The 21997-nt window shown below is 39.1% G+C and overlaps 1 protein-coding gene across 44 annotated transcripts in view; it reads right to left on the reverse strand.

Moving 5' to 3' along the window:
* TRIP12 (thyroid hormone receptor interactor 12) overlaps positions 1–21997 on the reverse strand; it is a 140475-nt gene that overhangs the window by 38859 nt on the left and 79619 nt on the right. For all 44 annotated transcript variants that reach the window (XM_043578071.1, XM_043578093.1, XM_043578062.1 and 41 more), the window contains 10 exons: positions 20270–20353; positions 19078–19173; positions 9480–9628; positions 6885–6920; positions 6709–6804; positions 5720–5812; positions 5354–5515; positions 3398–3466; positions 3141–3306; positions 30–147 (listed from right to left, as the gene is read on the reverse strand). In XM_043578071.1, coding sequence (XP_043434006.1) covers positions 30–147; positions 3141–3306; positions 3398–3466; positions 5354–5515; positions 5720–5812; positions 6709–6804; positions 6885–6920; positions 9480–9628; positions 19078–19173; positions 20270–20353 — 1069 coding nt within the window. The remainder of the gene's footprint in view (positions 1–29; positions 148–3140; positions 3307–3397; positions 3467–5353; positions 5516–5719; positions 5813–6708; positions 6805–6884; positions 6921–9479; positions 9629–19077; positions 19174–20269; positions 20354–21997) is intronic.

A 21997-nucleotide genomic window follows, 5' to 3' on the forward strand; every position in this document is an offset into this window, starting at 1 on the left:
ACCACAGTTACTACTGGCCCGATCCTTACCAAATCAGAGACGTCAGCTCGTACAGTTCTTGAGGGCTTCGTGGAACAAGATCAATCTGCTCCTGACAACTTCCATTAGAGGCACCGCACAGGAGGAAGTGAAGTGTTTCTGCAATATCTGTAAAACCAACAACAGAAACCAAAAGCTCATGAAAGTTAACGTAATAGGTAATCATTCCCGGGGGGGGGGGGGGGGGGGGGGGGGGGGGGGGGGGGGGGGGGGGGGGGGGGGGGGGGGGGGAGGGGGGGTGGCAATCAGAATTATTTTCTTAAAGTCAACTATACATGAAAAAAGTAAAATGAATTATTTTCTTACAAAACAATTACTACAGAAATTACAAGTCCAAATGAGTTATAATGAAAACTTAAAAAGAAATTTATGAAGATTTTAACAATTTCTTTCTAAAGACTTCAGTCTAGCGGTGCCTGGGTGGCTCAGTCGGTTAAGTGGCTAACTTCAGCTCAGTGGGGGTTCGAGCCCCGTGCCGGGCTCCATGCCGACAGCTCAGAGCCTGGAGCCTGCTTCAGAGTCTGTGTCTCCCTCTCTCTCTGACCCTCCCCGCCTTGTGCTCTGTCTCTCTTTCTCTCAAAAACAAACAAACAAACAAACAAACAAACAAAAAAAGACTTCAGTCTCAAGTCCAGCTGTACATTTAATCACTAATCCACCCCCAGAGACTTGGGGAACTTTTAAATTTTGTGTTGCATTGAGGAACACAGTGCTTCGTGCAAAGGCACATTCAATGCACATTTTAATCCCCAATTCAAGTATATTCGTGTATTTGTCTTATACTGAAAACCCGGGGTCAAACACGGTAAAACCTATATGTTACAAGCATCTGAATGTTACCATACTGTGATCAGGAAGTAATTACTTACAAGACAAGCATGCCAACTTAATGCAAAGATCGTTAACATATCCTCTACCCTAAGTTTCCATTCTCAGAAGACATCAGTTTATAGAGTGATCTGCATGAAAACCAGTCTGATGTACGGATGCTGTGACATGAGGAAGCCCCCATTACCCACACAGGTTTAGTCATTCAAATAACTAAAAGTAACAAAGCTAGGTCTTTGTTTGTTGTGGCTGTTTCCGCAAATACCATACTATACGTGTGCAAAATGTAAACGTTTCATTGAAGTGTTTTATGTCCCGTAATTTCATAAAAATGTTATCAAAGAAAGTATTCACTACTGATTGGGGCAGAGTGTGGATAGTTAAATTGCTGCCCCACAGAAATTTCACTGACAGTGATTAGAAATATTCTAAATTTCTTGGGGTGCCAGGGTGGCTCAGCAGGTTAAGCATCCAGCGCTTGATTTCAGCTCAGGTCATGATCTCATGGTTTGTGAATTTGAGCCCCCGCATCGGGCTCTGCGCTAACAGTGCAAAGCATAGTTAGGATCCTCTCTCTCCCTGTCTCTCTGCCCCTCCTCTGCTTAAAGCTCTCTCTCTCAAGAATAAATATAAATTTAAAAAAATATTTTAAGTTTTTTGAAAAACTAGTTTTGCCAACTTTCCTAAGAAATGTGAATTCATGGCAATGTTACATTATAAGGACTCCTTAATTTTTTGAGAGATTAGAGGGTGACAAAATTTTTCCTTTGTGTTACTGCTGAACGAAGAAAACAAAGGTCTAGCGGCGTCCACATGATAAATGTGTGGCAAATTTCATGGAGTATGCAAAAGGTGAAAATATTCATCATGAGGAAAAAAAATTCAACATGGTAAAGCAAACAAGTCAGTGAGCAACTTCCCAAACTGGTTTTAGGGAAATGCTGTGCACCACATGGTAACAAGAAATAATCTGCACTCAAACTTCAGGAAAGAGGGGAGATTCAAAGGGCTCCTAGGGATTTTAACAAGCAAAATGCACTGTGATGATTAAAGAAAAAGCTAAACCTTTCCTCAGCTTCTCACTTTGGTTATGACACGAGCTATGCAGTTTTCTCTGGAATACCAGGTTTGGGAGTGATTCACTGCATTAAGAGGAATCTTTTCAATAGAACACCTCAACAACACTATTTTTCTGCAAAATCCTGGGCCAATGTGCTTACTCACAAGAAATGTGACTAAATATAAAACTGACACCCCCCCCCCCAAAATAGTATTATGTGACATATCTGAGGCAGTGACAACAAAGGCTATTTTGTCAGTGAATACCATCACCGCGGTGATGTCCTCAGAGATTAGAAGCACGAAATTACCCACTATAATACGCACTCCATACAAATGTGACCACTACTCTCCTAGCAATAACCCTAACATACAGATGCTTTCTGAGGCCCACTGTTTTCTGACATTAACCTGGGGAATCGAAGGTTTCTGAGACAGAAGCAATAGCAACACAGCAGTGCAGGGAAACTATATTTATAGATAAGGTTGAGAAAGGTTTAGAAAATACTAAAGCAGCAAAGATGAGAGATTCAACTGTGTAAAGAAGTTCCGAATTTTTGAGGGAGTAAAGCACTGTGAAATCAGATAAGGAAAAACTCTAATGGGGGCAGAAAGGACCACCTAGAAGCAGAAGACAAGCAGTTACTGGCAACATAAAATTCAAAATTCTCCCAATGAAGCGTCACTACATCATTGATATTGTAGAGAAGGCAATGATCTTGCACCTTTAGCCCTTGAATCACCTAGGATAAAATTTTAATATACTACATACCCAAACAATTGTATGTAAGGAGCACTACTATGTTGTTCCCACACAAATTTATTATATAGCAAAACCTTGCTTTGTGAGCATAATTTGTTCCAGAAACATGCTTGTAATCCAAAGCACTTGTAATCCAAAGCACTTGGCTTAGCTGTGATCACGTGATGTTCGTCGACATGTACTAACTACTTGTACTGCAAGACGTCGCTCATCTATCAAGTTAAAATGTTAGAAATGTTTGCTCATCTTGCAGAACACTCGCAGAACAAGTTACTTGCAATCTAAGGATTTGCTGCGTCACGTTAACATTTTTCTTCCTTTACTACCCAGTGTCTGAGCTATTAGCAAGCTCTTCTACTTGCTTATGTTGACTTTACTTAATAAACATTTTAAAAAAAAACCAAAACAACCGCCTCTCTCGCCTACAGCAGGATAATAAAGTAGCACTTACTTTGCTTCATAAGTTGAACAGCTAAAGTCGGACAGTTGGAACACATCAGAGAAAACATGCGAACCACCATTATAAACATCCCAGAACTTAAAATTGGTGGGGTCACTACCAGTAGCTGTTGAACATTTGTAAGCAGATCTTTGGAGGCAACCTGCTGGAGTAAATTCTTCACAAACAGAAGGAAAAAAGATACTATTATATTGTGATTCAGCAATTTAACCTTTTCACAAAAATACCACCAAAGACTACATGCTCACCTCCTCATGTTGGAAGTTGTCCACCAGACGTGCAAAACAAAGGCAAGTGCTTTCAACCGACTTTTTGTCCTATATTTTTTAATAAAAGAAAAAAGTTTGTTAATAGAAAACTATCTCATATTATTACCTAATTTTCTTCCTATCCCCAAATTCTTCAAGGCCAGCCCAATTAGATGGGCTCTGAAAACCCAATGAGCCTTTATAATAAGCAAGGTACAATCAGTAACACCATGATTTCAAAGCAAAGAGAATCACACTGAGAGAGCTTCTCTCCTCCGTTAAGGCCCCAAGAGATAAGAGAAAATATATAGAAAGGAAGGAACAACTTTTGTGCTTCTGCTAACTTAATACCTAAACACAAATTATAATAAAGATACCACTCTAAAAAAGCATTCCCCATAGAAAGGTTTAAAACCTATATACACTAAAAAGTTGGAAACAGTTCAGTATACAAGCATGAACCAGAGGTTTACTGATGATGTGCGAAACCAGGTGTAGATTTGTTGTATTCACTATGAAAAACTAGTGCAGTGGCCTCATTCAGAAAACATATGAAATGTCCTTATTAGAATGGGAAGAATAACTTAACAGCTAAGCAAGTGTTTTGACACTGCTATTTTTTCTTCCTATCGATCAAGGGGCTTCAGATATGAAAACCAGACGTGCTTGTATAAAAGAATAACTCTGGTGTTATAGAAGCCCTATGCCCTCACCATCAGTACTTCAGTCTAGACAGAGTGCTACAAACAACAGAGACCAACTACTAAACTTCTCTGATTCTCACACTTTATTTCCAAAGTAAGGTACTGAAATCACAGCCAACCCAAGAATATACTTCTATCCCTGATAAGCACAGGCCATCTCAGCCTAAGTTTTAACATTAAAGAAACAACGAATGGCCCGATTTGTGTCTTGATCATCTTAGAAGCAAAACATTTCAGAGTGACTCAATCATTATTTTATCTATCTTATATAAAGCCCTTATTTAGCATATTCTCTACCTAATTTTCCCAAAAAGATTTTAAACATATTTTGTAAAGGTGACTTAAAAGTCACATTTCCAAAAATCATTTTAGCAACAACACTTTAAAAAAATTGGTTTGCAGGGGCGCCTGGGTGGCTCAGTCGGTTGAGCGTCCGACTTCGGCTCAGGTCATGATCTCGTGGTCTGTGGGTTCGTGCTCCGAGTCGGGCTCTGTGCTGACAGCTCAGAGCCTGGAGCCTGCTTCAGATTCTGTGTCTCGCCCTCTCTCTGCCCCTCCCCTGCTCATGCTCTGTCTCTCTCTCTCTCTCTCTCTCTCTCTCTCTCTCTCTCTCTCTCTCTCTCAAAAATAAATAAACATTAAAAAGAATTAAAAAAAATTGATTTGCATTGAAAAAATTTTTTTTTGATTTCCCCACAATGAAGCTTAACTCACGGTCCTCCACACCAGGGTCTCCTGCTTCTCATCCTCCATCACCAGGCCCACCGCTTCCATCTCCCAAATAATGGCTCCTGCTCTTCCCCAACCTCAGACAGCCACAGTCTGCATTTTTTTTCCAGTTCATTTCTATTTGGGACACAGTCTCTTCTCACCTCCGATCTGAGCCCATAACTTCCTAGTCTTTCCTGACTAACCCAATGCCTTACAGGCGAGATGATCGTTCCGAAAGGAAATTCTGATTTTATCACACAAGAAACATTCAATGTTTGCTGAAATAACCATTCCATCCCTTAAAGTCAAAATACCTGAAGACATCAAGCATATGAAATGCTGGTCATTTGGGTAAGTCCACCAAATTGTGTAACACTACCTAATGTGGTACGTGACTGGAAAGCACAGAGGAAAGAAACATGGATCAGAGTATTTCCAATTTATCTATCCAGTTGGAAGAGTGAAAGCCCTAGATGAAAGTGGCATTTTAAAAGACATAGTAGAAACATGTTATGACACACAAAACAGATTCATGTTTTACCTGATGGGTTAGCCTTTGGGTGAGCAACGGGAGGGAATCTGCCACAAAATGAAATTCATCCGGCGTGATACTCTGGCAGCAATTGGCGGCGATCGCTAGTGCATTTCTTTGGGCATTTATGCTGAAGAACTCTAGATACAGCAAGCAGTCCGCCAAACCACCCTAAAACACAGGAAACCGTTCAAGTGAAGAAATGCCCTCTAACAGCAACTAAACAAACAAACAAACAAAACTACTAAGAAGTCTAACACATCACTTTGGAAACATCATGCGTACCTTACAGAGATTGCAATCTAGGAGCTAGGACAAATGTGGATCTAAAATCCCCCTTGAAACGAAATACAGTCCTTGGGTGGCAACACCTACCGCCTGTAGAATGGCTTTACTGTGTCTGCGTGATAACATCTCCAAGGCGGTCAAGGCCTGCTCTGCCACATCAATACACTGAATAACCTGCAGCTGAGAACATAAAAATAGGTAACTTAAGCCCATCATTCAAGCTCTTTTCTAGTCGCTTATCTTCTACACGAATAAACAGTTATTTTCTCTAATTTCCATCAATCTGTATACTGCCTCTGACATGAAACCCACCATAGAAAACCAGTGATTTATGAGCTTAAGCTATAACATACAGTCACTATGGTTTCCTTCCGACTACCTTGCTCTGTTTTAGGACACAGAAAAATAGGTTTTCCATAGAGAGTAAGCTAAACCCAATGAAAGGACTTGAAATCTTCAGGTTTACAATAAATGGGTGGTTTTATGTAACAAATTTTGAAAGTTAGCTTTTACGCTTTATATCCTATTCCAAGGTTATCAGACAATGCAGATTTTATTATGCATTAAAAAAGAAAGAGGCCCTTAAAACAGACCAAAAACACAACCTACCACAGGCCACATGAAAAAATTTCCTTTCTCCACTGACTCACTTTATGACCTTGAACAAGGCACTTTGTCTGTCTCAGCCTTCTCAGCTGTAAAATGAGGGTATAAATAGCTATCAACCTCACTGGGATATTTTCTAGAATGAGATTATTTTAATTAAGTGCTTGAAGTTCTTCTCTGAAAGATTTTATAGTAATGTGGTAAACTGCTTCCATTAAAAATTATAAAGCTGAAATGATTCTATGAAATGCTTTATTAGCATCAACTTTAAACTACTGGTCTGCTAAACATAAAATATTTTTCTGGAATCTTGGCTAAAAAATATACTTTGACTAGAAAATAGACACTAAAAAAATGTCCTTTAAGGTGGCCTTACAATGTGATGTACCACTTTAGAATTTAGAAGTCAAGAGTCCTCGACTGGATTCCCCTACACCTGCTACCGAACGAGCTGACCAAAGCAGGATTACCTTTTCTAAGAAGACGGGAATTGCATCTACGACAACAGCAGATGATCGAGGAAGTGCTTCCATCATGTATGTTAAGGCTCGACAAGCATGGTTCATCTGGAAAACAAGAAGGCACTTTTACTCAATGAGAGCCCAACATTTAAATTTGGGATATTCAAAATATACCACATACTTACAATATCGAAATTATGTTCCATCTGCAGTAATGTTATCTGTTAAAAAAGATAACAAAGTGTTAGAAGCTATCTATATTCTTAGAGGAAAGCCCTAGAAGAACGGTTTCTTCCTCTATGTCAACGGAAATGGAAAGTATCGTTCAAGACTTTTATCATACAAAAATAACATCAAGATAAAACCTAGCACACACACAAGAAATGATTTATATTAAGGATGGCATGACTCACAGACTATAGAGCTCACTTCGGAACTCTGCTAGATGATCATCCCCTTTCATGATCCAGGTCAACAAGAAAGCTTTCTTGTCACCTATAACCAACTACTCTGGTTACCTCCAGCCCCCCTTCAGAATCCCAGGCATCAATAAATACTTAATACATAAACGAACAGACCGGCAATGCACTGATGTTTGTGAACAGCTGTCAGTACAGAGTCAAGGCCAATGCTTCATCTCTTGTAAATAAGCTTCTCTACAAGTTGAACCAAACACCATTTAACTCAGCTGTAATATGCACAGTAGTATAGAATCTAAACACAAAATTGATCACATCAGAAACAAATTATGCACTAATTAAAACCCAAGTTAATGTAATTATTCTACAAATACAGGAGAGAGTCTAAATATTTTATTTACTTTCTCTTGTGGAAACGTCCTTAAGCAAATTTCAGCCATGTTTTTCAAAGGTGGGAATACCCCTATACAGAAGTATATATGTATATATGTAAATTGTCCATCCTCCTGAAGCAGCCAAAGCTACCAAAGAAATTTCCTATTTGGGGAAGCAATGTGTCACGGTCTTCTAGTTCTAAATGGAAAAATTTTAATGCGTAGAATTTAAGCTATAAAGTACCTTTCAATTAAATTATTTAATAATGGACGTGAGATATTCTAATACAATATTCATTTCACAGGAGTGCCTTCTCAGCTTTGAATTATGCTGGGTAAGGTATACACACATACTAAAGGACCTGATAACTTTTTGTTAAAACGCACACACAAACACATACACACATGCCCCATTTTGGGGTTCAGTGGCACTCAAAACCATCCACAATCAGTCATCTAAAACACCCACTGTAAACTGAAAGGGGTTGTTAACGTTAACAAGAAAAGAAACAAGTTCTTCAATTCTTAAGGTAGAATGAACCTTACAGACCATGTTTGGGAAAAACTGCTATAGATTCCTCATCACCAAAAATGACTACAGTCACACAAGTGAATGGTGATGGATGGATATATAATCACAATATTCAATTATGATACAAGATAAATCTGGCCGATTCATTAACAGCAGTCAGTATTAATAGCAAGAGCTGACTTGTACAGGCCTACTGAGCACTCAAATCTAATCAACAACTAAGAAATTAAGTAAATTACATTATGTGCCAACATCTGTGCCTAGATTTAATAACCTCTTTATCCGACTAATAAAAACTGCATTTTAGGTAACATAAGATAAACCTAGCTCTTTGTGGTTATTTTGTAACGAGGGGGGAAATGAGTGGGGTGAGTGTGAATATTAACAGAGGCAAAATGTAAAGACAGAAAAATAAATACTGCTTTCATTACACATTCAGAAATCAACATTCCAGCCTTCAACAGAATGGCACTGGTAATATTTAAATGCTAGTGTCCATTATCCAGAGGTCTGCGTGGCAGAAGGTAAAGAAACCGGCCCATCCTTTATCACCCCTGCCAGAGCGGAGCCACCCAACAAGAACGGACAAAACAAAGACCATGTCACCCTGTGTTTCAATGAGCTCATTCAACTACCCCCACGATCTGATAATGTGATCAAGTGGGGCGATCCCATATCAACCAAATTTCCGTCAACAAGACTTAACATGACACTTATTTTTAACTTCCAAGGTAAAATATGCTGAGTGTGTTCATGATGTTTATGTTAGTCTTTTAGTCGACTTAAATTTTAATTTTCAATTATAGCCAAGTGTTCTCATCTTGAACTCAGAAAACTACCAAGCCACTATTTAAGACTCAGGGGCACATATTTAGTAGCGGCAATTTCTCTTCCTGTTGTTTTCCATTAAAAGGCTTAAGCGATTAAGATGTTAATAAAATTTTAAACATCAACTCACAACCGTGTTGAAAAGTCACCAGAAGATTTTTTTGTTTTGTTTCTTTGATGTTTGCTTAACGTAACACCTAACCTGGAAGGATTCACGTGGTATTCTGGCTTGAATGCTCTGCCACTGCATACAATTATCAAACATGAAACCTTTGTGACCCACAAAGCCAGCCCACAAGCGAGCCGTTTAGTACTGCGTATGTATCACCAGTTTAAAAGAGAAAGCGTGTCAATTTTGGCGCAGTAAGTCTAGGTCCTACCCGATGGGACAAACGACTGGAAATTGAAGACGAGTCATTTACGTATCAAAGATGGGTAGCTACTTACAAAGAAGTAGTTGAGCAGATGTACTGATTCATTATTACCATCAGTCACGAGATCTCTAAGCATGAAGCCACAATCCGCTCTTAGTTCTACCGTATTTTAAAATTCACGATGACACTAATTGTGCTTTCACGGTAGCATCCAGAGAACAACTAAGGTAGAAAGAGGGGGGAAGTCTCTTACCAAAGCAGGAACGACACTCTTGACGGGAAACCCTCCCAGCGTCTCTTCATTTCCCATGACCAATAACTGACACATTTCGATAACCGCCTGGAGTTGCTGGCTTTCATCACTCGCCTGCAGTCCTTGCAGAAGCTGCTGGGCCTTAGAGCCTTCACAGGAAAGAAAATCGTCATTTTCAAACATGCAAGGAAACGGTTCCTCGGTATAAGGTGGGACTCTACGTGGTAGCTGGCTGCTTGTCTTCTTTGGATCCCCATGAAAGGCTGGATCTATTCCAGTGCTAACACAGGGTGCTGATACTTCAAGGCAGAATTAAATGAGTTGGATTTAGTCTACCTTAAAGTGATCTCACGGTATTTACAGATTTTTGTCTTTTAATTTTCCTTTTAAATCAGACAAGCTGACTGGCTCTTACTAGCTGAAACAAAAAAATGATATCTGTGAGATGAATATAAATTGTTACCTTTAACATGTATTTTTTTTATAAAACCTGTTAAGTTTATTTATTTATTTTTAGAGACAGAGTGAGTGAGCGAGCGAGCAGGGGAGGGGCAGAGAGAAGGAGAGAGATCCCAAGCCGACTCCGTGCTGTCAGCGCAGCAAGGCCTGACGTGGGCCTTGATCCCACAAACCCCGAGATCATGACCTGAGCCAGAATCAAGAGCCAGACGCTTAACTGAGGGAGCCACCCAGGTGCCCGTGCGATGTCCTGTCTTAAAAGGAAATGCCGCATACCTCTAAAGACCTGGTCAGCATAAATGGAATCCAGGTTAACAGAGGGCAAGAAAATAAAGACAGATGGAGCAATGCATCTAAGGAAAGAGATTGCAGAGAATGAAGCAGTTCTAAAAACAGGAAAAGACTGGGTTTTTCACCTCCTCTCATTCCCAGTGCAGATGCTGCCATCAGAGTGCGAGAGAGTACTTTCACTTTTAAGGCTCAAATCCATTGCCCAAACAACTGAAAGACACTAAGATTCAGCCACCACAGAGAAAGACTTGTCAGTGAACTGGATAACATACTCAAAAATAAAGTGTGTTTCAAATTTTCACGAACATCTTCCTACTTGTGAGCATGGTTAACTCGATTAATGCTAACTAAATTATAACTGATGCTACTTCAGGCCCCTTCTCTTCCTATACCTTTTCAAGTTGTTTGTGTATGGGATTTTTCCACTCCTGTATTATTAATGAAATGGCTTAGAAATGGCACACATTTGGAAACTGTCCAATGAATGTGGAATTCACATGAAAACCAAAGTTTCTTTAAAATTGAATTAAGTTACAGTGATCTTGGGGCGCCTGGGTGGTGCAGTCGGTTAAGCGTCCGACTTCAGCCAGGTCACGATCTCGCGGTCCGTGAGTTCGAGCCCCGTGTCAGGCTCTGGGCTGATGGCTCAGAGCCTGGAGCCTGTTTCCGATTCTTTGTCTCCCTCTCTCTCTGCCCCTCCCCCGTTCATGCTCTGTCTCTCTCTGTCCCAAAAATAAATAAACGTTGAAAAAAAAAAAAAAAGTTACAGTGATCTTCCTGGATGGCACAGCCTTTCAAAGGGACACATGGTGATCCTTGAAAGATTTATTTTTCTCTATCGTGTAAGACTGTGGCTAGTGAACTGGACAGCTATTACTGCCTACATAACTTTAACATAACTAAGAGTCAATCCAACAACAGACCGCAAGAAAGTCAAATTCATATGGCTTGCCATCTTTAAACTTTTCCAAATAACGTCAGTTCCAGTTAGAGCAGGCTAATCGTTTCTGAGTTGAAATGTGAAAGGCCAAACAAATGAATGGAAAGTAAACTAATGAAAACAAAAGAATCCTCGGTGGCTTCTAGATTTGCTTTTCAAGGATGAAACAGCTCATAAAAGTACACACTAATAGCACAACCACCTAAAATAGGAAAAACGGACACATGCCACTGGCTGCCTTATCAACACAGATGTCTTATCAGCACTGGATGTCTAGGACATAGATGATGTTAGCATGATCAAAATCATCAACAATAACCACTGAACCTTTAGGATGTTCCTAAAAACACCCTAAACCAAACCAAAAATGACAATAAAAAGCCAAAGCTATCGTTTATGCTCTGATCAATTTTGGTTTTAGAACCTCTTTGTACTCTTAAAAATTGCTGAAGAGCCCCAAAGCACTCTTGTTTATGTGGTTTATATCTGCTGATATTTATAAATATGTTTGGAATTAAAAGAGAAAATTTTTAACTATTTGTTAAATCATGACATATTAATATAAACAAAATTTGTGTGAAAACCACCCTACCTTCTAAAACAAAAAAATTCAGAGCTGACTACGTTTTCTGTTGCAAATCATTTAAAGGTCAAGAATACAAAAAGAACAAAACAAAACAAAACAAAAAAACTAGCAACAACAACAAAACCAGCGGTATGACCACCTCTGCATCTACTGTCAATCTGTGGCAACACGGTTTGAGATGAAGAATGTGGAGAACACGGGCCCCAGTTTTCACAAAGACTATTAAAAAGACATGTACTTACTGGTAAAGACAATACAGTTAATAACTTTGCTTAGCAAGGGCATCCTCACGTAAAAAAAAAATGGAGTTATTTTACTAGGAGCCTATGGTATTGAAAACTACAGTGACTGTTCGTGCAGTTTGGAGCCACTGCTTTGATTCTTTCAATCAAACACCGACACTTTTACCTACCACAGCTTTTGCACCATCAACATCAACAAAATTCAAACGTGAAACAAAGTAGAAGAGGCAAAACCTCAGCAATTATTACTAGAGTTCTGGCCTATGGATTCAACGTTAGGGTTTCAGGAACAGCCAGCAATCCACGGACGCACACTTTAAGAACCACCATCACAGGGGCGCCTGGGTGGCGCAGTCGGTTAAGCGTCCGACTTCAGCCAGGTCACGATCTTGCGGTCCGCGAGTTCGAGCCCCGCGTCGGGCTCTGGGCTGATGGCTCAGAGCCTGGAGCCTGTTTCCGATTCTGTGTCTCCCTCTCTCTCTGCCCCTCCCCCGTTCATGCTCTGTCTCTCTCTGTCCCAAAAATAAAATAAACGTTGAAAAAAAAAAAAAAAAGGCCTTTTAAGAACCACCATCACAGATCAGGGTTGGTAGGCAAACATCTTTTATAAAGAGCCAGATATTAATATTTTCGGCTTTAGAAGCCATAGGGTCTCTGCTGCAACTATTCAACCCGAGCACAAAGGCAAAAAGAGACAATACGTAAACAGATAAGCATGGCTGTCTGTATTCCAATAAAACTTTACGTACACTAGAATCTGATGTTCATTGAATTTTCACGTGTCAGAAAATATTACTTTTGAAAGTTTTTCAGCCATTTAAAAATATAAACATCATTTTTATTAGTTCACAGACTCTATAAAACCAAGCAGGAGGCTGAATTTGGCCACTGGGCAGCAGTTTGTCAACTGCTGATATGGATGGAGAGAACCCATAGTACTGCTGGGAGTCACAGGAAGCTGATGTTTCCAACTGGTCCAATGTTTCCATTGGTCCCACCGGACATGTGCTCAGTTCTAGAGCTGTGAAGAGGGCTAGGGATGAATCAGAAGTTTTGGTAAGACAGAACAAAACCTCGTGCATTCTCACGGTGCTCCAGAAGACAAAAGTCCCTACAGAGGGAGGAGGCCTGCTTCAAATATGTACAGTCAGTAGGCCCTACCCCCCAAGACATCTACAATATTTTCAAATTGCATAATGAATGAGGTCTCAGTCGACAGAGACCTGCAAGGTTCTCAATCAACACCGTGGGAGGGTCACAACATACAAACAGCGATGAGCCAGAGGTGTAACGAGTCATACAAAAATTGCAATTCTAGTCAAAACAAGCTAATGCCCTGAAGGGAACAAACTGATTAGCATCTGACCCTTAATATTTAAATACAGAAAAGGGGAAACCTTTACAGTAGAAAACCTCACTTGGGGTCTCTCCAGTTCTTCTATACAAAATGTCTAGCACATAAATAACTACTAGACACATGAAGAGGCAGGAAAAAGTGACAGATAATCAAGAGAGAAAAAAAATGGAAACAGACCAACATCATTAGAATTTGAAAACTTTTTTTTTTTTTTAACTTTTTTAATGTTTTAAATTCATTTCTGAGAAAGAGAGACAGAGTATGAGCGGGGGAGAACAGAGAAAGGGAGACACAGAATCTGAAGCAGGCTCCACGCTCTGAGCTGTCAGCACAGAGTATGACATGAGGCTTGAACTCACGAACCGTGAGATCATGACCTGAGCTGCTGTTGGACCCTTAACTGATGAGCCACCCAGGTGCCCCTAATTTGAAAAGTATTTTATGACACACATAACCAAAACTGCAAATATAACCAAAGATAGACAACATGAATAAGACTGTAAAGCATTTAATAGAAAACCAGAATCTACAAAACAAAATCAAGTTATCTGTCCAGAAGTGGAAGTATCTGAAATTAAAAACTCATTGGTGGGTTTACCAAAAGATTAAAGATTTCAGCAGAAAAAAGAATTAGTGAAATCTGAAAACTGATCAATAGAAAGTTTTCAAACTGGACAAAAGGGGAAAAGAATAATAAAGTAAAATAGAGCCAGAGAAACATGCTGGATGAAGCCCAAAGTCTGAACATGTATGATCTTGATACTCCCAGAAGGAAAGAAAGAGGAATATATGAAGAGATCATGAGATAAGAGAAGCAGTTATTTCATGAGATAATGGCCAAGAATTTTCCAAACTGATGAAAGGTATCAAACTCACAGACTCAAATGCTCAGTCAAACCTATGCAAATTAAAAATAAGTCACTAGGCTGAATACAAACTATTAAGAATTAATACTAATTTGAAAAAAACAAATCTTAAAAGCCAGAAGAAAAAAGACATTGCCTCGGAAGGGCACCAGTAAGACTTCTAAATAGCAACTATGGAAACCAGAAGACATTACAAAGTGCTAAATGAGAATTTTATAGCTGGGGAAAATATATTTTCAAAATTAAGGCAAATCAAGGATTTCTCAAAAGCAGAGAAAAATCATTACTAGCAGTCATTCACCACATCAAACAAAGTTCTTCAGGCTGAAGGGAAACTTCTGATTAGAAGAGAGGAACTGTAGGAGGGAATTAAGAGCACTGAAAATGTATGTGGACAAAGGAATATGGATGATCTACAACAAAAATTAGGTCTTACTGTGTTTACTAACACATGTATAAGCATAACAAGTTAAAACAACAGCATAGAGGATGGCAGGAGGTAAAAAGAGCAAAGATGTTGTACTCCTTACATTGTCTGGGATGTGGTAAAGTATTAATATAAGGTTGGCTATAATAAACCAAGGACACGCATTAACATCTCTATAGTAACCACTAACCGAGGTCTACAAGGATATATACCTAAAAGGTTAGAAGAAAAAAAAAAACGACACCACGTTGTTTGTTAAAGAAATACAAAAAGGTACAACTTCAAAAAAGGCTGATTTATAATAACCTATCCTAAAGATGACGCAGGAAAAAATACAAAAGCTGTGTTTTACTACTGCATAACAAGGAAGACTGGAAATGACCTGAATGCCCAACAGAGGACATGCTAAATAAACTTCAGCCCCACGGCGGAGCACTATGCAGCAGCTATAGAAAGTGAACCCCAAAATATTGTTAAGAGCAACATAAAGCGTATAAAGTTTACTACTCTTATCTTAAAAAGGCAGCGCGTGTGTGGAATAGAGAATATGAATTTGTTTTTGTTTTCTAAAGTAAATAACAGAAGGACAAGCCATAAAGTTAACAAAGGTTATTTGTGTGGGAGGAGGAAGCAAGGCAAAGGGAATCGCAAAAGATGATAAGACGTCTCTAAACATACCTTATTTATTAATAATTTGACTTTTTAAAGCATGTGAACATCCCATAAGTATAAAATTGAAGTTAAAACTTAAAAGCAATCTCTAAGAGTTAAAAGCAACACAAAGCAAATGAACCAAACCAATGTGGCAGCCTGAATATAGAAGCAATCGTTTCAAATTACTTTGAAATCCAAAAATCGGACCACAAAGTGAGTCCCAACAAACACCATAAGAAAAACCGTTCAAAAATTAAAACATTCTCATTCATGTTACTTTTGGTGTTACACTGAAGTTTGTACTGTAGGAGAAAGTAAACAGAGGACTATGATATTATCACTGGGAACTGGAATTTGTGGCATGGGAGATACACGATAAAGGTAAATAAAAATCTTGCAGCCCTAAAATTTGAATTGGCATTAAAAGTAGGAACTCCTTATTTTTGTTTTAAAAGATAAAATACAATTATTTTCTAGGTTTGTTCATTACAAGCATCCAATAACAAAGATCACCCAGGTATAAACGAAAATACCTAGACTCTAGGCAATGGGCTCTAAATACTATTTCATGTAAAAGAAACCAGGGTGTTCTGAAAAAATCCCTAATTTCAGATATTTGGGGTGGGGGCGGTGCCTGACATATCAGAGAGGAAGGAAATTAACAAAAACTACTGGGATCAAATCAAAAAGATTCAGAAGCCAACCTAAAAAAGACGCCATTGCCCAATATGACAATTTAATCGGTAAAAACCACAGAAATGTCTAAAAACATGTCTGCACTTGACAGTGATATTTAAAACCACAATGGCACTTTGGAGGAAGCAAAAACCAACTACTTTCCAAACTGGTAAATAAAGGCGAGACAACCACTTTTCCTGTTACTCTTCTGTGTAGCAGAATAGAAGGGAGATACTCTCAATAGATTTCTACTTAAAAATCACCTCTTTTACTTCTAATAAATGAAGTCTGGTCATCAGATGTGAGGTAGCATCATTTTATACTCCCTGTCATCTAGACACTGAGTTTTGATGGCAGAAGAGACAATCAGACTTTAAGGTACCTTCTCGTATTAGAACCCACTACCACTTCAGCAGTCTTTCCCCACCAAGGGACTAAAGAAAGAATCAAACTTGAATCTGAAAAATCCTCTGGATCCAACTGCCAGTTTATAGAGAAACACACTGATGATATTCAACAGATGGAAACTTGACACCCATCAGACGGTAATTATTAAAGGAATCACTAGTTTAATTTTTTGGGTATGATAACGATAATCTGGGGGTGTGTATGTGTGTTTTAAGGGGCATTACCTTGAGCTACATGATAAAATGTTTATAGGTAATATTATATAATGTCTGGGATTCATTTCAAACAATGTGGGAGAAGGGATGTGGGCAAGGGTAAAGACAAAGACTGGCCGTGGAGTAGGCAGTGCTGAAGCTGGGTCACAGGCCTGGGGGGACAACACTTCTTTCTACTCTGGTTCTAATCTATGGCCCACATTAATTTCATATGCAATGGTCAACCCTTAATATGGGTTTGAGATACTTTACTCTTAATACTCTCAGGCAGCCCTGCAACATGTTTTCTTCCTAGCCTTCTCTAAGAAATAAATGAAGTGGCAAAATAAATGCATCAAATTTCTCTCAAGAGAAAAAAAAAAAAGACAACAAAGAAGAAGAACTTAAACACACTAACTGATGGCAATGTACAGATCACATTTTGGTCCTGATTCAAACAAAAATTTTAACTGGATTTCTGAGAGGCCTAGAGCATTTGCACTCTAAACAGGCATTTAATAAAAGTAAGGATTCCTCTTCACAGGACCACAACACTGTCTAAAAACTTTTGTCCTTATAGTTACAAATTCAATGACATGCAAATGAAATGGTGCCTAGGACTGCCTGAAAAAGGATTTGAGAGAAAGGTTGAGGATGTAACTGAAACAACAGTTGCTGTGGACTGGTAACTGTTGATGGGTTCATGGTTCATGGAGGTTAGTCTACTACTATACCCTCAACTTTGGGGTGTATTTGATCATTTCTGTAATAAGTATGTCCTTCCCCTTTCCTAAGGCCTTCAGTGGTTCCTAAGTACACGTACTGGGTCAAACCCCACACTGGCCCAAGGCCTGCCAAGCCCTACCTGACCTGTCAAGTATCTACCCCTCATAGATTTCATCTTTTACAGCTTAACTCGTTCCGCAGGCCCCTCCTGCTATGTCTCCAACATGCCAAGCTAATTCCCACCTCTGGTGGCGCACTTCATCTCCCCTCAGACCCGTGTGGGGCTGGCTTCCTCACTTAAGGATCCACAAACTCACCCTGCCTCGGAGAAGGTTTCTCTCACCAGCCGACTGACATCCTTGTTTTGTTCTGTTTTCCTTCACTGCACTGATGCTATCTGAAATTTTTCTATAGGCCAGCTGTCTTCCTCATTGTCAGGGTCACCCTCTAGCATGGAAGCTCCATATGGGAAAAACTCTGTATATTATCCTGTTTATGATTCAGGACAATCCCAGTACCTAATAAATGACACTAAATCAAAATCCTCACTCAGAAGTTCGTGAGAACTTTGCAAAAGGGCACATTATCTGAGAGCTGAGTGTCAGGGCAGCAAAAGCAAAACCACACCAAACCCAAATACCAGCTGCTTCTTAAATTTCCTGTCAAATGCTAAGGCCAGAAACTTGAAAAGGACTTAAGTATAAATACACACATGTGAGCATATGTCCGCACAGCGCATCAGGTTTAAAAAACAAAAAACAAAACAAAAAACACCTTAGAATACTTGATGGAAAATTCTATGAGCACATATTAGTAAGGTCAGTTAATAGGTTTCAGTTAACACTTCAGAAATTTTAAAGTTAATCAAGACAAGTCTAAAAATAGCCTGCTGATTCTATGGAAAACATTATCAATGGAGTTATTAAAAAATGCTTAAATGCAAATTTTGTTTAAGAAAGCTAAAGATAGTATGCTATACCAAAAGAATTTAACTGGATTTGTAATTATGCAAAAGTTATTCTTGTTACAAACTGCCACTTCAAGAGTCACTGTTTTGTCTACCATATATGACAAGATCTCTGGATTATAATATGTTAATTTGATTAAATGAGTCGAGCGACTCGTAATTCTGCTGAGAAATCTTTTCTCTAAGGCTCAGCTCTACGACTGACTGTCTCATGGATTAAATTTTATTATGCCACAAAAAAATTCAAGATTCAAACGTATGCAAATCATGCAATCAGATGCTATAATATAATCAATGCAATCATTTGAGATTCTTTACTATCCTAGAGTTAAACAAAGATCCAATCTTGCCATAAACTCTGGATGGTTTTCTAATGATTCCAATTCAGTAATCAAAAATAAAAGTACAAGGGGCGCCTGGGTGGCTCAGTCAGTTAAGCGTCCAACATCAGCTCAGGTCATGATCTCACGGTTTGTGGGTTCAAGCCCCACGTCGGGCTCTGTGCTGACAGCTCAGAGCCTGGAGCCTGCTTCTGATTCTGTATCTCCCTCTCTCTGCCCCTCCCCCGCTCACACTTGTGTGTGCGTGTCTCTCTCTGACAAAAAATAAAAGTACAGAAGAACTTCGAGTTGATGTGTTTAAAGGCAAGAATGCGCACAAACCCTATTTTTAAAAACAGGTTAATATTCGTGAAAAGCTCCTTACATGAAAGCCTCTTTACATCAATACATAAACAGTAAAAAACAGCACTCAACTATTGAAGGTTTTGGAGGGGGAGGGCAAATTCAAAAGTATTCACTTACTAGCTCCGCTTCCAATTGTTCTATGGAAAAGCTGTGACATCCGAGGACCAAGAGGGCCAAACAGATGAGGGGGAAGACCCCTGGCCTCTAACAAAGCTAAAGAAAAAAGAAAGGCGGGAGGAATAATTGAATTATGAATGCAGTTGATCTTACCTAAAAATTTCAAGCAACTGATTCATCTCACATAACTGATTTAGACAATGTTACTTCCCATTTCTAACTTTAAGAGAAAGTACCTTAAACTTTCAAGATCATTCTTAAACATTAATATATGTTACAACACCCATGTGCCGCTCCACGGCATCTTAAGGTTTTATGGAGGTACTAAATATTAGTGCCAGAGGGGACTGTCTCAAATGATCCAAGAAAAACCCAGAGTACATATTTATTTTGAAAAAATTATAGGTTAAGTACCCTTGTGTTGTTTTCCCTGTAATATTATCTACCAATCAAACACTGGTCATGAGATCCTCTAAAAACATGAAAAATTATTTTTATAATGTCTGTAAAGAGAAAAAATGGGCTCACAAGACCTCTAGTCAAAAGAGACTGCTGTAAAAGTTACTTTAGGAACTTAATGCGATCTGAAAGTGATTTATAAATGTTTCTTATAAGCCTCACACTGGGGATCTAGCATATAAACCAACTATCTGAAGACAATAAAAATACATACCCATCCACCTGTAAAGAGTGTATACATAATATAAGGTTGCTTCTTCAAAAGCACATTAAAATACCTGGTGTTTATGTATACACTTCGCATTCATTTTTAAATGCTGACCAAGAACACAAAAGAACAAACACAAAAAGCACCCCACTGGATGTATTATGTTAATCAGGCACCATGCAGCAATATACTCAACTATCCCCTTTTCAAGATCTTTCTTAATTTATTACCAGCTACACAAGCAAACATAATAAAGAACAATTTAAAAACATAAAAAATAAACATATAAGATTTTGTTTAAACAATAAAACTAAAGAGTGAGACAGATCATCTTCCAAATCCAAATCATCACTAAATAAGCAGCTTTTTTTTGGGGGGGGGGGGGTGAGGGGGGAGGGGAAGTATAGGCATTGCTAGATTATGTTTAAATGAGCTTATCTGAATTAATTTCAACAAAGCACAGAAGTAACAGGCGGCATCTGGTAATGGCTTCTTGTTTCTTATAAGCTCATTAACCGTCTTTACCTTGTAATCGTCCCATCTCGGAATCATCGGATTCACTCTCCCCAGAGGTGGTCATGCCCACAGCCCCTGCAACAGAACTAGAAGCTTCAAAGGGAGGGAAAAAAGAAGGTGAGGGTTAGGAGAGGAATATTCACACTTATTATGCCTGGTTTATCTTAAAAAAAGAAAAAGAGTTTTACGGACTATAGTGAATCATGGCAATTAAATGTGTCTGCCCACTGCACACTCAACTGTTCTTCTAGATTTCATCCTGTAGCTTTTATGAACAAGATGGCTCAACTATCTTAGTGTTCAAGAAGCATAAAACTACAACCTTTACATCTCATTCATACACGGCTTTGACAGATTCCTCACACCTTGTCCTGAACTCGCCTACCAAAAGTCCGCGAAGTTCATACTGCCAAAACCACTGTGGTATTTAATGGCTGGGCAATTAGTCACAAACAGAACAGAAAGCAAAACTGACATTTGGGGGACATGTTCCGTGTAGATGAGTGTCTTCTTCGGTCTAACTTATTTCTGGACTGCAGCCTCGACACAATCCCTTACACGTTTTAAGGATGTGCAGATTACACGCTTATTTCCAGGACCAAATACTGAAGATACACATTAACTAACAGCCCAGCACTGAAATACAAAAGAGAGGACAGCTAGGATGTCAGAACAAGTGCAGAAAAACAAGAGCTCAGATTTAGAAGGATTCTACTCCCCAAAAAGCTAACCTGAACAATGATTCGGTCTAAGCAGAGAGGTGGAGTCTGTTACGAACCTGCCCTGATGAAACACTATAGATAGTCCTGTAAAACCAGCAGTTGTTCTGTTCCTCCTCTCCATGTCCGCTGAGTCTTTAAGCAGTTTTTCTACACAATTAACCCATGTTATGTCCGCATTATCCACAATACCCTAAACCCTGCACACTTGCCAGATGACGACAGGTCAGCCCAAAACAATATTGCTGATTGTTAAAAGAAGCACAGAGATAACATGTGAATTTACAGAGCTTTTCTGAAAAGATGCTAACATACCAGCCACCAACTGTGTATTTTCTTAGTAGTTTTCTTCACACCTCATTAAGTATCTTCTATGATTTCACTGGGATTTTTAGAAAATTCATCAAAAAAATGGGTGATTTAAGAACAAGAGTTCTCAAACGGCGGCCCACGGGCCAAATTCGATCCAGCACATCACTCCGTCAATAAAATTTTATTGAAACACAACCAAACTCATTCTTTAACAAGTTGCCTGTGTCTGCTTTCAGTCTACAACCACAGAGCTGTGTAGTTCCAACAGAGCTGATATAAAGCCTAAAATATCAACTGTCTGGCCCTTCACCAGAAAGGTTAGCAACCCCATGGTTTATAGTTACAGGCGAACCAGAAACGCTCATATAAAAGCGTATCAGAGCTTGACAAAATGCATACTTTGGATGAAGAAAAAAGAGTAACGACACTCTCTAATGCCACCTACACATGGCATGTATAAAATGCTCACCATACGCAGGCTGTGTCTGTTTCCTCACAACCATACAAGAGGGTATCGTGAGCTTTTTCGCACATGTGAGCAAACTAAGGCCTTGTAACTTGGAGTGCACTTGCCCGAGGTCAGACAGCTAACGATGGAGCACAGATGCGAGCACAAGTGGTCTGACTCTTCATAGGCTGTTCTCAAGTACTGCATTCTATATTCTGCAGTACTGATTTTTTTATTCCAGTACAGCTGCTTCTTCAT

This window comes from Prionailurus bengalensis, chromosome C1 (genome assembly GCF_016509475.1).
Source record: "Prionailurus bengalensis isolate Pbe53 chromosome C1, Fcat_Pben_1.1_paternal_pri, whole genome shotgun sequence".
Taxonomy (NCBI): domain Eukaryota; kingdom Metazoa; phylum Chordata; class Mammalia; order Carnivora; family Felidae; genus Prionailurus; species Prionailurus bengalensis.